Here is an 18,031-nt window from a genome sequence, read left to right as displayed (position 1 = left end):
ACTTTCATGTCAGCACACTGAAACGCGTGGACATGAGTCATCCCCACTTCATTTTCCCAAACATCATCAGTGTTAATTTTTTAAAAATTTTATTTTATCCTACGAGTAATATTCACAATTTTCCGCTCATTTGCCATCCAAATTTCGTGTTGATGTTTTGGACACTCTTCTTGGTTGAAAATTTACATTCACCTTCATAAGTTATTCAAAGGAGAAATTGTGTTTGGTAACAATTTTTTGCTAACTTAACGTTTATTTCATAAACTTTTTAAAAGTGTTTGGTAATGAGAGTTATTTTAGTAGTAGACTATTATGGGGCAAACTAAGTTCGCATCAAAAAATGTTAAAACTCATGTGTGGGTTGGAGTCTCACATTGGTTAAGAATGAGTGAGGTGAAGATTTTATAAGAGATGTGACTCACAACCTCAATACCTTAAAATTTTGAGTAATGATTGGGTGTCTGAATCTCTTGGTGATCTTTAAGTTGGTTCTGATGCATGATCTCATGTTTTGTTCTTCCGGTTTTATTATGAACATATTTATTTTTTAAAAAATGTACTTTACAGAGTATATTAAATTTATTGTAAAATTTGTTAACTACCCTTTTATATTCTGAGAATTCTATGATACAATATTTTTTATTTGAAATCTCACAAATAAATTATTTCTTAATTTAGAAAAATATGAGTTCCTTTATTAAATTTAATGATATATCTAACTTTACACGTATATTTAATGAAGTGTTTTTGCGATAATATTTTATGAGATTTTCATTTAATGAAGTGTCAAACTTTTAAAATAAGGTAGCAACATTGTAATTAGTCAAGATGATAGTTTTGGCAATGGCATTTTCCTTGACCCCTGACCTTTCAATGGGGTACAGTTGTGTGCGCAGACTTGATTTATTTATGCACCAACATCGCGTAATACTCTTGACAAATTCCACATGCACGTGTCAGTTTAATAATATCTGGACTTATACTTTAATGTATTGTTAGTATCTTTAATTACGTCACTAGTGATCTTTCATTGTTTCTTTCTTAAATTGGAGGCTGGAGGCGCAAGTATATGATGGCATATTCTTGCTACATGTTTGGAAAGAGCACAATGCATATTCCAATTCCAATATGTGCCACATGGATCGAGTTTATGAGTTGTGAATGAATGAATGTGGCTAGCTACTGTTGAATATTGATGGATATGGTTTCCATCACTTTCAACAAAAATAGAATTCAATGACCACTCCACTCATGTGAATCTATTCGTTTCTTCATATGGTCAATGCAGGCAACATGAACTTTATAGTTTGGGGAAAACAAACTTCAATTCTTTTCCTCTCTTTTGTGGTTTATATAGCAGAGTTTATAAGGGCTCGTTTGGTACGCTGTATTAGGCATGATAGTATAAACTTATACAATATATTATGGACTTATCCATTGTTTGGTGCTCACATTGTATTGTATAAACTTATACATCAATCTCCTATTATACATCAAAATGATGGATTATTTAATCACCCTATAGATGATGGATAAGGCATGATAAAAGTGCAATGTATAAACTACTTGAATATATTTAATCAACCGTCACCACAATCACCCTCCACCACCACCGCCTCCACCACAACCACCACCACCACCACCGTCACTACCACCACCTCCGCCACCACAACCCTCCACCACCACCGCAACCACTGTCGTCGTCGTCTTCACCACCACAACCACCCTCCACCACCACCACCACCATCGTCGCCACCACCACCACCCGCTCTAGTTATCGCCACTATTACCACTACCACTGCCGCCACCACTCTCCACCATCACCACCGCCACTACCGCCACCGTTGTCGCCCCCACCACCACTATCGTCGCCACCACCACCACCATGCTCCACCACTGCCACCATCGTTGATACATTCATACCACCACTACTGCCGCCCTCACCCTCATCACACTACCACCACCGCCACCAATACCACCCTCCATTGTCACCACCCTCCACCACTGCCATTATCGCCACTACCGCCACTACTACCGCCGCCGCCACCACTACCACAATCCACCACAAATGCCATCATCATCACCTTCCAATACCACCACTACCACACCACCAATGTCATCACCAAATTATACAGTGTATGACCAAATGTTGTATAGTATTAAAATTTTATCAAGCCTTATCCTATCAGGCCTAATACAATCAGGTCTTATACTATCAGGCCTTATATTACACAACGTACCATACGAACCCTAAAGCTAAAATAAATAAATAAACAATTTTATCAACAAAAAATTAATTAAAGTGATACATGTTTTATTTTTCTTATGTAATATCTCAAATTCCCACAAAAATGTATTGAAATTCAAACATGATTACTCGATAGAAAATATGTTTAATAGTACTAATTGTAATCCAATTCTTTAACGGTTACCTAAGCAAACCTCTCTTTAGGTTACAAGCTGCCTTTGCTAGAACTTAGAAGAAATAAGTTTTTACCTGTTTTTTTTTTGGGTTGTCTAAATGACCCATGATAAAGTTTGGGTTAAATAACTCATGGTCCAATCACATTGGAGATAAGTGAGTTGGAATTTCTATATTTTATTTGTTAATTTATTTCCAACTCATTTATCTCCAATGTGGTTGGATGATGAGTTATTTAACCCAAACATTATTATGAGTCATTTAGACAACTCCTTTTTTTATAAGCAAGTTCTTACCTGCTTAATTGCATGTTAAATATATCAGTTATTATATTTTGGAATAAAAATATATTTATTCCGTTCCTAATTATATAAGACCTTATTGAGATAATCAGGTTTTTAAGAAAAAATGTAATAAAGTTAGTTAATGAGTAGTTTTTAAAAAAATATGCAATCTTTCACATCAACCCTTAATTAATGTATTGGGTAGTGTTTAAAAGAATTAATTATTAGTGGTAATTACAATTCTAGAATGATAAAAGTCTAATACATGCAATAGTATATAAATGGAAAAGAGTAATTTTTTTCTAAAATATAGTAGGATTTTAAATAAAGGGACACCAAAATTTCTTTAAAATGTCTTATAAATATAGGAATGGAGAGTAGTATATTATATGTTTAACCAGTAAATACTAAATAGTCCTATCACAAATAGAAAACAAAAACTAAGCAACTTATGAACAGTTTTATCAAATTGTAGAAAGAGTTTAACGGATATGCATTGTCAGTGTAAAACAGTTTTAAATTTACAATCAATATAATCACAACATGTCACGTAGGTGGAATAATAACTTTATCTTAAATTTTAATTAAAATAAGAATATATTTACTTGAATTTTTAGGTTAAAGGTTTAATTCATAATAGTCATACTCTTAGAAAGATGTTTGATCTTCAGTTTCACCACACCGCAGTCTAACAATTTTCTACAACGTTTTTCTCCATCATTGACCTTGGCTGGTCGGCACTTTCTCAAACCATTATTATGCCATTGCATGCTATATATGTCCACTTCCCAAAATTAAGGAACCTCAATAACCCACTTAAGCTGGAGTACTAACTGCTGCATTTTGACGTGTTTCAAAATTTTAGCAGAAACGTAACGGTAGGAATATGGATCTCTCTAGCCATTTATTCTCTCCAACCCCTACAACACATTTCGAGCCATTGATTTTACAATTCAATGGTTATAATTAATTTAAGAAAAAACCAAGTGATAATCACATGTATATCCTCTCTCATTTTATACTTGCTGGATGGTGGAGCAGCAGGAGAGGATCTGAATTCTAACCGTAGCTATCAAAGCTGTATTTATAAATGTAATTCTTCTACGCATACCACAATTAATTTATACAATTAAGTTTGTTATTGTCTCAGTAGAATAGCTAAAGTTGTAGGAGTTATGAGATATATGAGTTTGGTATGGAAAGTTCAGAGATCGATTTCTAAATGATGCAATTTATCTTTCTGATGTACCAAAAAAGTTAAGTTTGTTATTCACTCTTAAATTAAATGTCTATAACCGTAAAACATAAAGTAAACTCACCTTGAAGGTTGTCAAAAATACTTTGTGTGGATGTTTCGCCTCATTCGAAAAAATGTAGTTATCTCTTATAACAAATGTTTTTCAGCATTCGAACTTATACACTCATTTTTTATTGGGATATTTATTATTAGACTAACACCTTGTTGAAAAATGTTTGTCAAATAACACTAATTGTCACATTATTATTCAAAATCTATATTTTATTCCACTTGTTTTAGCAAGTTAACACGTAGAGGGAGAATATTGAGTTGGTATTCTGTACAGCGCAAGAGAACTAATGGATCTAAAACTAGTTTAATTTCTGCGATAAGAGTTGAGTTGGTATGCTTTATTGTGTTTCAAGAGAATAGTCCATGGAAAGTAATTGTGCCACATGTGTCACTCTCTTCCATTTTAGGATTGTTTGGTGTTGCTCTCATTTTCAAACATGCTAAGATAATATTACCTTTAAATCAAAATTCAATAATATAAATATTTAAATAATAAGTAAAATAAAAAAAAAAGCATTTAGCCTGATAATCATATGAATTACATGTCTTATTTGCCCCAGATTCATGTAGATTTTGATCTTTATATATCCAATTCATCTCTTCTTTGTTTTTTAATAATAGATAGAGCAGGATAGTTTGACCATTAATTAATATATATTAGCCTAGATATTTTTCCACGTACCGGCGACCACCATGCATGTTGTTATAACTTTGAATTTGGCCATCTAACTTGATCACTTAATAAATGTGATTTCTCTATTATATGTCTATAGAAACAAACAATAGACAAATCATAGTGATTAAATGGCCAAGCTACATAACCAAATTTGTTTCTCAATAGCGGAGGGATTTTATTCTGCTTGTCTCCTTTGATCTCACCCATGGCTGGCCGAGGATAAAGTCACCTAAATAAGGGCTTTAGGCCTGAAAAAAATATACTAAGTAAAAAAGGCCTCCAATTTTTTTTACTAAGTAAAAAAGCTCCTAAGATTAAAATTAATAAAAACTTATCTCAAATCAAACATGTCTCAACAAATATTAAATAAATTAGCTTTATTATTAATTGGAAAATACAGGTTAATAAAAAAAATTGCGTCTCAATTTTTTTTTTTTTACGTCAAAAGTTTAATAGAGGAACAATTTTTAAGTTAGAAATGTGTCACTTTAAAGCTATTTTTAGGCCTCATTTAATGTTGTATCTGCCCTGATCTCACCATTTGTATCTATTGTCTTGACAACAGTTTCTTGACTTCCACTTCGATCACTCTGCAATTAATCTAATTAACACTATATCTCAATATCTTTTAAATATATCTAAACTACTACTTATAAATAAATTCATTTTGTGGATACGTCCAACACAAATAAAAGAAAAATTATTAGCAACACTTACTAAGACGGTAGTGGGCGGGCGGCATCGTACAAGTGAGTAGCGGCAATTGGGAGGTGGAGGAATGAGGCGACAACGACACTTGGGTGCACGACATTGGGTTGACAATGGCAGTGTAGTAGAATGTAGAAAAATAGTGCGGTGCACGAGAGGTGCGTGTGTGCAACAGCTATCGGGCGATGCATGGATGAAGGAGATAGATCTGGAAGTGTCGCTAGAGGAACGTGGAAGAATCAGGGAGAGGTAGATAGAGAGGGAGGGTGATAATGCTGAAGGGAGATGAGTGAGGGACGAGGCCAAAAGATGATGGTGGTGGTGGAAGAAGAAGAGGATGACAATGGCGAAGAAGGGTGAGGGAGCAACCGAGAAAAAAGAAGAGGGTTGCAAAAGAGAAAGGGGGAGCCGACAATGATGGTGACAGAGGAGAAGGGAGGGGTGGAGAAGGGACAATGTGGTTTAGAATTTGGAGAGTGAAGGATATAGGCTTATATTGATGGTACTCGAGTCATGTGAAAAGATTTGTGCTCTTATAATTTAGAGTCAGCTTAAAAAGATGCTAAAGTGACTAGTGATTTTTATCGCAATCTACAACCGAGTGAACCGACGGTAAACATGCGAGTGCGGTGGCTACTTTTGACGGGTGGTTTTAATGTCCGTTAGAACCGGCACTAATTTACACAAAACCAACAAGGCCATGTGATTCAATTTAAAACCAAAAAGTTGTATTAACATGATTAGAATTTGAGTGAAAACACAGAAAAACATGATAAATGAAGTTAAAAATAGAATGAGAGTGATTCACTCACGCGCCATAGTCGAGCAGTTGGATTGGGTAAGATGGTTTGGTTTCTTACACACTTCCACTTTTTTTCCCTTATCTACTCTAGTCTTCAAGTCTCTCTCACCGTGTCATTACATTATTATTAATATTAATATCTATTGTTTCTAACGAAAATTAATTAATAACCTTAACAAAAAAAAATAACGCGGGTGCTGTCTGTCTTCACCAAAAACAGAGACACGGCGAGAGAGAGAAAGACAAAGATATAGACATAGACAAACTCTGTTCATCGATCCCAGCCAGCTCTGTCAATAACATTCACAGTTTCTCCAAAATCATACACACGCTGTTTTGTGTTTTGTTTTGAATTTTTTGATTTTTTTTTAATATTTATTGTTGTGAAATCTGTGGTTGTCGTTTCTACGCGAGCCTCCGATCGTGTAGAAATTTCTCAACAATCGGCGGCGGGGTGGTGAATCCTCCGGAGTTTGGATCGAAGAGATTTGGATTTGGATGAAGGTTGTTGTTGTTGTTCTCAATCTCAATGTGGAGGTTTAACTCGGAGGGTTTGATTTTTTATATTTTTTGGTATTTGTTTGGATGATTTCTGGAGGAGATAGGGATGCTGCAGTTCAGGGGCTAGGGTTAGGGTTAGGGTTTGGGTTCGGTCAGGGAAGGTCAGAGATGGTAGAGTTTGAGCTTGAAGAAGGTGAAGCTTGCTCATTCCAGAACCATCAAGACCATGATCGTACCACCACCGTCGATCCTGATGTTGCCCTCTCTTACCTTGTAAGGCCTTTAGCTCCATTTAATTAGCCTCAAGTTTAATTTTGTTGTTTTAGTTAAAGCTTTAAATAATTATTGGTGTTCACTTGTTTTACTTTCTTAGATCTAAGACTTTAATTGGTTTCCATGGTGGTTATAATCTATACAATTTTGGTATGTGGAGTGCTGAATTATGTTATGTTGGGAGTTGAGTAGATTTGATTGGATGTTGTAGTAGATTTCTAATTGTTGTGATCTCAACCAGATGTATTGGGTTGTTGAGGAAATTTCTGGTCAACCTGCCTGATGTAAACAAAAAAATTGTCCTTTTCCTTTTGTGAAGAAGTAAATGTTCCATTAATGATGTGCCTTTGCTTGCGAATTCCTGTTTATTGTTTTGGAATGCCGTTCCACCTCAAATAGAATTTAGATAGTGTCCCCTGTGCGCTGAAAGATCATGTAGTCATTCTGTCTGTATTCTCCTTTATAATTATTATGTGACAGCATGGAATACATTTCTTACTATTTCTGGTTCCTAAAATTCATGTTTCGGAAGTTGTATGTATTGAAGAAACTTCCTTAATATGAAAATCATGTACTGTGAGATGGCTAGTTGAAACATCTACAGTTGTTCCATCACTGCATTGTGGGATGCCGTTTGTTTCCATATGTCATAAACACGTCGACTTCGTCAATTTGATTTAGGCTCATTTTGTTTTCTGATCACTCTTCTTTCTTCTTGTCTTAATGATTTACATTTGGATTTTATTTTGGCCCAAGGATGAAAAAATTGAAGAATATCTAGGACAATTTCAGAAAGATTTTGAAGGTGGGGTCACTGCAGAGAATCTGGGTAAGTGTTAACTTAGAACCACAGTTCATCTAGTGTAGGCGTACATAGTAAATAATTCTTCATTCTAATGATATTGAGAAACCATATTGCAGGGGCAAAATACGGTGGTTATGGATCATTTTTGCCTATCCATCAACGCTCTCCTGTTTGGCCTCATCCAAAGGCACCACAAAAATATCATAGTCAAGATCCACCGAGATCTCCTAGTAATTTGCATCTGGAGGTACACTCTTTATACAAAAATGAGACATCAGTATCTGTGATTCATTTTTTAAAATTAAATTGATGATTTTATATGAGGTTTTAGCTTTCATGACATGCCCTTGTGTTATTTCTCATTTTGGATATAGTTCAAATTAATATTGTAATGTACAGGGTGGGCATAGGGATGCTGTACAATGTTCAACTGGAGCTCAGTCATCAAGAACTGGCCCAGGTTTGGCTAACTCCTCAAGGCTGGCCGCAATTAAGGGACTCCCTGTAGATGATGGAACCAATCAAGAGAATTGCATGACAATCACTAGTACTGAGGCATTACCTTCTAAGTGTGAATCTCTAAACATGAAAGCTACTAGCATATCGGACCAGAAGACACTGAAGGTTCGACTCAAAATGGGCCCTGACAATTTGGCAACTGGGAAAAATGCTGCAATATACAGTGGACTTGGTCTGGACGTGTCACCTTCATCATCACCATCACTGGATGACAGCCCCGCAGAAAGTGAAGGAATTTCTTGTGGTCCTCTAGATACTCCCTTTGAATCTCCAATCAGTATCCTTAAGGTGAATTATCTAGGTGCAAAATGATCTTCCTTTATTATTATTTTTCATATTGTGCTTGATGAGATGAGAATTTGTTTTTGGTGGCTTGGAAGCAGATTATGACAATCCTCCCTAAGATGTTGTCGCCTCTTCTTGATAATTTCATTGAATTAACTGAAAAGGAAACACGTGCCAGAGATAGCATTGATGAACCTGTTCATGTGGGTGACCCTGAAAGTTCTGGCAAGCTACCAAATGAATCTAATATTGTAAAAGGTGATAGAAAATTGTCAGGAGGGAAGAAAGTGAAATCTCTGGAGGGTTACGAGTCCACAATGGAAGTCGTCAAGGCTTGCAATAAGAAGAATACTCGGAACGATGTTGAGGTGCTATCAAGAAAGGAACAAAGTACAGATGCATTGATGATGGATGAGCTAGTTTCAAAAACCATGAAGCTTCCACTTTTATCCAGTTCATATTCTTTCAGTGATGACTCAGTAAAAGCTGCCGATGGGCTGGCTGATTCATTGAAGAATGCCAATAAGGGTATGGTGAGGGAGAAAACCTCATCTGATCAGGCAAAAAAGGAGCCGGTGGAGCCAACATCTACTGAATTGAATGCTTTTGCTGAGAGGGCAAAGGGAAGCTCAGGAAGAAAAGTTCTGGGAGATAAAGTTTCCCTTGATGACTTATCATTTAGTGGTGTGAAAGAAAATCATCCAGGAGAAAAAAGTTGCAACTCAACAATAGCTGAATCTAATGTTACCAAAGTTAGAACAGTTTCAAACATTGAGTGCATAGAGCCTTCTAAGAAGGCTAATCAGAGAGGTAGCCCGTGTGATCAAGACAGTCTGACATTACCTGTCGAGACAGAACATCCATTTCCTGGGGGGAAGAAGTCGAAGGGAAGTCAAGGCACCCTGGTTATAGAGAGGGAAAAAGAGAACATCAAGGTTGGATCCTCTTTGGTGTCCAAAATAAAAAAGAATTCTGATGATAGTTCTGCATCAAAAAATGAAACTGAAGGTGTCAAAGTACAAAAGGGTATTGGAAAAGTTAAAGATACTTATAGAGATTTCTTTGGGGAATTGGAAGAAGATGAGGACATAATTGATTCACAGGAAACCCCTTATAATGATAAACAGAAAGAATCTGAGGTGGTTGATAGGAGAACACCCCCAACTAATTGTGGAGCAAAGGAGAGATCAGGTGGTAAGAAAGTTGATAAGCAATTAATAGCCGAAGTATACCCTAAATCAACCGCAAATGTCTGGGGCATTGGAAATGCACATAGTACTAATGCAGCGAATGGGAAAGGGATTCCTCTAATGCTGCCTCATGAGAAGGAAGATAATTGGGTACAGTGTGACAGGTGTCATAAATGGCGGCTTCTTCCTGTTGGCACAAATCCTGATAACCTACCTGAAAAGTGGCTGTGTAGTATGCTTAACTGGCTGTAAGTTTAACTCAATGATTAAAATTTTAAATATGTTTCCATAATGAACATGCTAAGCAGTATTGAGCTTGTAGTTCAATTGGAACTAGTCAGAGTCTTCTAAGGTTAGGGTGTGATGCTGATGTCGGTGGTTTGATCCTCCACCTGGCCACCTATTGTCCATGTGCTTGTGCCTTAAATATAACAATAAGAAAAAGAGAGTGCTAAAGAAACTAGATTGCTTGTTAAAATATAACAAGAATTGGGAACTACTTATATTGATTGTGCAGGATAACACATGAAGTACATAAGTGTTTCTGATTCAAATTGTTAAGAGGTATAATATGCAACCATTAACCATTCACGTGTCTTCACTCTAAAGCTCAAGTCCTTATTTTGCTAAAGAAACTAGATTGCTTGTTAAAATATAACAAGAATTGGGAACTACTTATATTGATTGTGCAGGATAACACATGAAGTACATAAGTGTTTCTGATTCAAATTGTTAAGAGGTATAATATGCAACCATTAACCATTCACGTGTCTTCACTCTAAAGCTCAAGTCCTTATTTTGTAATATTTAGTTCATGACATGGCATTTGAACCTTTATGACCATGTGGCCTCGAGTTTGATCCTTACCTCCCTCATTCTTTAATGAAAAGTTGAATTTCAACCCAAGTGAGGCAAACATATGCATGGTCCACGTTTCTAGTCCAAAGGTTTCTTTCATAAAAAGGGTGTGTTAGTAATATATTTGTTTGTTTTCATCTGACAATTTAAGTTTTTGAAATAGTTGGTTCATGATATATACTAACAGTATGTGCATTACTATGCAGACCTGACATGAATAGGTGTAGTTTTAGTGAGGATGAAACCACAAAAGCCCTTGTTGCATTATACCAAGGGCCTCCTCCTGATGGTCAAAGAAATTTGCAAAATGTCTCGGGGAGTGCTATGGTGGGAGGAACCATGGCAACTTTCCAGCATCCTGATCAAAGCCAGCTACATAATGATCTGCATGAAGTGCCTGAGGGGAAGAAAAAAGTTGTGAAAGAGATATCAAATCCTACAAATAGAGAAGGCTTTTCTCAATTGTCTAATTCTATAAAGAAAAACTTGCAATCATCGGTGAAAAGTAGGAGCTTAAATGATGTTAACAAATCCCCTGTTTTGAGTGAAGCTGATGGTCTAAGTGAGAAACACACAAGTAAGCAGAGGATACTAGAGCACAATTCTGATAGAGGTAACTTGAACCAAATATTTATTGTACTTATCAATGACGTATTAATTCATCTACCAATGTTCATACACTTGTGAAATTTCTGTAACATTTTCTTAATTTCTGGAAATTTGTTGACAGGTGATACTAAGAATATGAAGGTGAAAAGCAGGAGGGGTCCTGATCAAGATTTTTCAAGGCCATCCAAGAAAGGTAAGACTGACAAGGTTCATTCTTCTCATGAAGAGTGGTTTCCAGAACCGAATGGGACCAATAAGAAGGTGGGTCATAGCTCAAGCAGCTCTTTTCCAGCTACTTCTGTTGGCAAAGATCGACCTAGAAAGAAAGATCACTCCTCTTCGAGGTCTTCGAGGGACTCCAAATCTGGAAAAAATAAGCTGCCAGTTTCTGCTGAAAAGACAAAGGTTAATGGTCAAGGTTCCTTCGATGAGGGATTCCTTGATTTGGGGAATTTTGATTCCATTGGTAATGTGAAAAAAAGGAAATTGAAGGAGTATCAGGATGCTCAAACTTGTAGCACAGGTAATCCTCACGTACACGAGAGCAGAATTTCTGAACAGGAGTTCAGTGATTCCAGGAAGGAAAAGAAAGCAAACAATTCAAGATCTGAAGGTAAGGAACGAAGTGCCAGTAAAGGTAGTGGCAGGACTGACAAAAAAGTTAGTCATACAAAGAACCATAAATCCAGGCCAAATCCTGGGCGCAGTCACTCACAGCGGAGCTTGGATGGCATGGACTGTTTCAAAAGGGACATGGGGTCTGTACAGGCTTCTGTTGCTGCCACTTCAAGCTCTTCTAAGGTGTCTGGCTCACATAAAACCAAAGCTGGTTTCCAGGAAGTGAAAGGCTCACCTGTGGAATCAGTTTCGTCATCACCTATGAGAATTTTAAATGCAGATAAGTTTGCAAACAGCGGAATTATGGGGAAAGATGACTGTCATGATATTGCTGCCATGGATAGTCCAAGAAGATGCTCAGATGGCGAAGATGATCATGCAAGTGATCGATCTGGAACCGCTAGGAGGGACAAATCTTTCACCGTGGCCCAATGGTCTGATTTCCAGAACAAAGGTGTTGATCATATGTCAGAAGATACTAAATCTAAACCTAAAACAACCAGCCATTGTACTAATGGTGGTATGATGGCCCAAGATGGGACACATCCAGGTACAGAGCAGATTAAGCATCAAGGTGAAGACACAACTGATGTTTATAATGCCAATGTCTCTCAGGCAAGGAAGAGTCGCATGGAATTAGGTTTGGAGGACAACAACGAGAGCTGTAAGTCAGGGTCCATTGCAGAAAAAGTCAAGAATACTTGTTCTCCAATCCAACTGCAAGATCAGTCTCATCTGCATAAGGATGGAAAAGTTAAGTTGCAGGAGAAATCTGGGTTCAAGCCAGAACAAAGTGAGAATATACATGCTGGGAAGAAAGATTATACTGGAAAAAGTGAGAGTAGGAAAAAGGATAATCACTTAAGTCGAGGGCATGACTTTCAAGAGGTTAGTATAGATGCCCTATGCAAACAGGAGGCATTACATGCTCCCAGTCAGAATCAGTTGCCAGACGGTGATACTGAAAGATCTTCAAAAATGTCTCTTCCGGAAAGAACTGATCAAGAAGTAATACTTGGAAAAGGGAAGCCTTTGCCATCATTACCCTCCGGAGGATCTCAAATTGAGACATCAAGTCGTTGCCCAAGACCAGTTGGTTCTCATAAAGGAAATGGGGATATGGAAGTTGATCCCTCGAAAGTTGATGATCTGTCAAAGCTGCAAAAAAAGCAATTGAAAAAGGCTGATCATCAAAATGGAACTCAGCAAATTGGTTCAAGAAATCCAGCTCTTAATGGACACAAGTCCAAGGAGCTCGATGCCCCCAGTCCAATTAGAAGGGACTCTTATATCCATGCTGCTAACAATGCTGTGAAAGAGGCTAAAGATCTTAAGCACCTGGCTGATCGTCTTAAGGTTTTTACACGTTCTTCTAGATTTTTATGTTTTTGCCCTCCTTAGTGCTTATTTTACAAACTCCGGGTTTATATTGTACAGAATTCTGGATCCACTCTTGAGAGCACTAGTCTTTACTTCCAGGCAGCCCTCAAGTTTCTTCATGGAGCCTCTCTGCTAGAATCTGGCAACAATGATAATGCTAAACATAGCGAGATGATTCAGGCAAAGCAAATGTACAGTAGCACGGCAAAATTGTGCGAGTAAGGCATCAATTTTCTTTGTCACTGTGATATCTTGTTTTAAGTGCTGGTATAAACAATCGTTTTATTTTTTACCCTTATATTAGCTTCTAAACAGGTTTAAAGACCTCATTACCATACTTCGCATAATTTGTTTCCGTAGATTTGTATTTAGCCTTTATTGATTCGATTTTTTCCCCTTTTGGTATAACCATTTTGATATTTTCCATTTCATAGGTTTTGTGCCCATGAATATGAGAAATCAAAAGACATGGCTTCAGCTGCTCTGGCCTACAAATGCATGGAGGTGGCATATATGAGGGCAATATATTCTACACACACTAGTGCAAGCAGAGACCGTCATGAGTTGCAAACGGCCATGCAAATTATGCCTCTTGGTATTGAATTTTGTTACTTAATTTTCACTGTGTTTGCATGATGCAATAATTCTTTTTGGCTGCGGAGGTCCTCTATTTCCATTTGATTGTCCTAGACATCCTATCCAATCCCATCTAGCATCTGATAAATAAACATATAAACCTAGCTTCAGCAAGTGCAAAATATTTTGATCTTTTAGAGACAAATTATCAAGTCACATGCATTTTAATAGATTGTCTAAGCACTTCCACTATGGCATCATTTTGATATGGAAGAATCATGGATACATATTGATTTGGTTGTTGCCTGTAATTTAAGGGATGAGAAAAGAGGAAGTGAAAGAGAATAATTAGAACAGGAAGATGAGTTAGATATGGCTCATTTGTTTGATACTAACAAATCTAAACATGTTTTACCTTTCTCCGGAGATTATGGTGGTGATGAAATTGGAGTGGATAGAACACTGATCTTTTCGTGTTTTGGACCTTGTTTCATTTGTCAGGCGAATCTCCATCATCATCTGCCTCTGATGTTGACAATGTTAACAACTCTTCAGCACCTGACAAGGTTACATTATCCAAGAGTGTCAACTCGCCTCAAGTTGCTGGAAACCACATTATTGCTGCACGGAGTCGTCCCAATTTTGTGCGGTTGCTCAATTTTGTAAGGATATATTTCTTACCAGAGGAATGATCTTAACAAATGTTGGAGTAAATAGCCTAGTAAACTTGATAGAATTCATAGTGAAACAAAATCCATACATAAATTTTGCTTCCGAGTAATTTCAGATTCTGATGGAAAAAACTTGGACTCTTATTTCTGCTAGGCTGTTCCATTTTGTGGCCTAAAATGTTTGTTCAAATTGACAACGAGAAAAAAAAACTTCAAATAAAAACCTCATATTATCAGTAAGTACAATCCTTTTATGATCCCATTTGATTCAAATTCTATTCCTTATTCAGATTTCTAGGGCAGGTTAGCTTTGTAAATCAAATGATATGGTTTTGTAATCTTGATTGAGATTTGAGAAGCCTTGTTGGCGAATAGTGATTACAATCCTACCCAAAGGGAAACAAACCTATACACTAACACCTGTCATGCTCGCCTACATTGTTGCATATCAGCATCGGAATTAATTTCATGTATCAATTGCAGGCTCAGGATGTAAATTATGCCATGGAAGCCTCAAGGAAATCTCGGAATGCTTTTGCTGCTGCTAATTCAAGCCACGCTGTGGGCAAGTATGCAGATGATATCTCCTCTATCAAGAAGGCTCTTGATTTTAGCTTTCAAGATGTGGAGGGTTTACTACGATTGGTACGGCTTGCTGTAGAGGCTATTAATCGTTAAAGGTCCAGTTAGTCACGAGATGATTCTAGCCCGTGAAGAACATGTGCTTCTTCTTGATCAAGTTTAAAACCTTCATTGACAAAAATATGGTCGCAATTCTATTATAATGGCAAGGTTTATTTATTGGATCTTGAATCAGTCTTGCCAACGGATGAAGCTAGTACTATCTGGTAACAAAATGTATGCCATACACAATGGAATGGAAGTTTCAGTTTACAGTCAGGGGAACTTGGTTGCCGTATGTTGTCTACATGAACGAAATCTTTGGCAACTTTGAAACGGTGTGGAGGCATTCAGAAGTCAGTTTCTGCAAAGCAGATTCTGAGCTGCGTTGATGTTTGGAATGATGATGCTCATCAGGATTAGAAATAAAAGTTATAATAGGTGGATACGGATAGACTTTGAAGTTTGAAATTAATTACCATCCTTTGTTGTCTTCTCATTTTGGAGGGATTATTATTTAGTCAATCTGTAAATGTGTAAAGTTGTAACTTCTAGCGAGAGGGAGTTGTGGATTTTACATTAACTGCGGCTTCTACCAGTGGGAACTGCACTTTCTCCTCTTGGTCCTATCTCTCTTTACCGAAAGGAGGATCAAAGAGAGTCAGACTAAAGTGAGCATTTCTCTTTATAGTGCATGGACTTGCATGTTTTCTTTGTAAAGGTAGATCCATATTTTGTTCTGATAACTTTGATTTTTCTATGACCATTTCTTTTTTCTGATTTGAATCTCGGCTTATATGCAGGTCGTCTATTTGTCTTGTACAATTTTGGGATTACTAGCGGTAGAACCATTTTCTTTACTCATTTTCTTGTTGATAGAGAACAAACAGAAAACAGAAAAGGAGGGATGTACTGCAAGAATTTTTAAGTGGCAGGCGATTTATTCCCAATGTTTCTCAACTCAGGTAACTCAGGCATACAAGTATGCCTGGTATTGTGAAATTGTGTTCTGGTTTCTATTGGTGAAGTGAATGTTACATTTCATCTCTCTTCTTGCTTCCCCAGAAGGAACACAATGGATGTGTAAATAAACATTATAGAATCTTGTCAGAGACAGTGCAAGCTAGCTGCTGCCTTATCGAGAATCTGACAGGTATTTCTCATTCATTACGTATCATTGGCATATACCTCATGATCTTAAAGTAAGCTATTGCTTGTGCAATGCTTGAGGAAATTTCGCTTAAACATGTTGGAATGTTTCATTTAATAGTTAACTGCTAATTACTTCAAAGTTTAAGTTGAAAATTATAAATGAGTGTTGTATAAGTTAGATTTGATAAGGTTAGGCAATAACTTATTTAACTTTATTTGATTTTAGAGGTAAAGTCTGACTAGGAAACATTAACGGGGTGAGGATACAAATTCTAATATACATGCGTGTACGATCATGTTACTGACCTCTAGTGTACATGTTTCCTTGTAAGTTTGATTTACAGATTTAGTTTCCTATTCTAAGTGCCTTGAAAGGAAAACTTAGTTCCCATATGAGATATATACAAGTTCTATAATCCAAGGATCTATGTGAAGATTGTCAGGCATGGGTGGCACAAATTACCAAAACCAAAGATAGGGGGGTTGTTTGTTCGAGTCATTTCTATTTATTTACTAGGAAAGATTTACTGTTTCGTAGTTTTTGCTGGTTTTATGTTTGCACCTTGTATTTATCTGGCTGTATGGTAGCATAACATTCTAGTCAAAACTCCATCTTGAGCTTGTGGTATTATGATTTCATTTTCAAACCTTAACAAGGTTTTTGTGTTTGGTTGTAGGTTGAGCAACTGAGACAACTGACCTTGGTGGAGTTTTTTGTTTACCTTTGTCAACTGTATAACGTGGATTACTTTCAAACAGTTGCTGTAGTCTTGTTCATGTAATATTAAATTTTGACTTTTACCAGCTGACCTGATCTTATATTTAACAAGAAAAATGTATTCACACCCTAAATCCACCCGCACCCAATAGTGATATAGAATAGAAGAGAAAGAAATTAGAGATATGATAAGTGATGTAATAGGAAAAGAAGTGAGAGATAGAAAGAGAAAATGAGTGGAAATATGATAGAAGAGAAATTGAGTGTGTATATGTATTAAAACCCTATATTAAAGGGATATTAATATATAATAACTCCTAGAATTGTAAACTGTTTACAAAATGATACAATAAATTTCGAAGTCTCTCACTTATCTGTTATTACTTTATCGAATGTCTTCTATTGTTGATTCATGTGTGTTTGTTTTTATGTTGATAAATACGGGAATGTTGCTCTACATCATTATTGTGAATTTCAAGGCACGTTCACGCACCAAAACTTGTTACATAAATTTAATGTTGGAATTCGTATAACATGACTCAATGGATAATCTTTTTTCCGATGTTTCAAAAAAAAAACTCCATTTCATTTTTTTTCTAATGTTTTAAAAAATATAGCCATAGCCCGGCCACGAAATGAAACATTCTATTCTCTCTTCCTTAGCTCAAGTGAAGGGACCCGAACAAGCAAGGGATTCAGATGAAGCGCAAACGCAACGCGCTCAAGCCAACAAGCAAAGAGCGATAGCAGCTCTCCCGAGAGGGAATCTTTCTCTTTCTTTCCTTCTCCCAGGAGTTATTGTATTGATGGAGAGGATTGAGAACGAAGTTAAATTGCACTTTATGTGATCTTTGGTCTTCCAACTTTATGTTAAACTAATCAAGTTCCGTATTTTTTAAATTAAGTAAATTCATTCTTGTTGTCAATTCTTTACATTCATGTTTTTAATTTCTATTTGAATGTTTTCATTCTTGTTGTCAATTCTTTACATTCATGTTTTTAATTTCTATTTGAATGTTTGAGATTTATGGTGAATTTGGGATAAAAAAAACAA

The 18,031-nt window shown here is 36.5% G+C and overlaps 1 protein-coding gene and 1 pseudogene across 3 annotated transcripts; one reads left to right on the top strand and one right to left on the bottom strand.

Annotated features, from left to right (window-relative positions):
- The first annotated feature begins 6,377 nt into the window (after nt 1–6,377).
- On the top strand, nt 6,378–17,346 carry LOC130731135 (cysteine-tryptophan domain-containing zinc finger protein 3-like). 3 transcript variants are annotated; one of them, XM_057583326.1, is made up of 14 exons: nt 6,379–6,975; nt 7,732–7,804; nt 7,897–8,027; nt 8,180–8,587; nt 8,683–10,022; nt 10,839–11,245; nt 11,363–13,215; nt 13,297–13,457; nt 13,674–13,834; nt 14,317–14,477; nt 14,970–15,778; nt 15,911–16,072; nt 16,173–16,260; nt 16,937–17,346. In XM_057583326.1, the coding sequence occupies exons 1-11, from the start codon at nt 6,787–6,789 to the stop codon at nt 15,162–15,164; spliced, it is 5,079 nt and encodes a 1,692-aa protein (XP_057439309.1). In that variant the 5' UTR covers nt 6,379–6,786; the 3' UTR covers nt 15,165–15,778; nt 15,911–16,072; nt 16,173–16,260; nt 16,937–17,346. The 3 variants fall into 3 exon arrangements, with proteins under 3 accessions (XP_057439310.1, XP_057439309.1, XP_057439308.1); XM_057583325.1 differs by having other exon boundaries at nt 14,970–15,828; XM_057583327.1 differs by lacking the exons at nt 15,911–16,072; nt 16,173–16,260; nt 16,937–17,346 and adding an exon at nt 14,641–14,722 and having other exon boundaries at nt 6,378–6,975; nt 14,970–15,108.
- On the bottom strand, nt 15,604–16,029 carry LOC130726657 (uncharacterized; annotated as a pseudogene).
- Nucleotides 17,347–18,031: the final 685 nt, after the last annotated feature.

This window comes from Lotus japonicus, chromosome 1 (assembly GCF_012489685.1).
Source record: "Lotus japonicus ecotype B-129 chromosome 1, LjGifu_v1.2".
NCBI classification, from domain to species: Eukaryota; Viridiplantae; Streptophyta; class Magnoliopsida; order Fabales; family Fabaceae; genus Lotus; species Lotus japonicus.
Note: the sequence above shows the minus strand (reverse complement) of the source record. Positions and strands in the feature narration are given on the sequence as shown.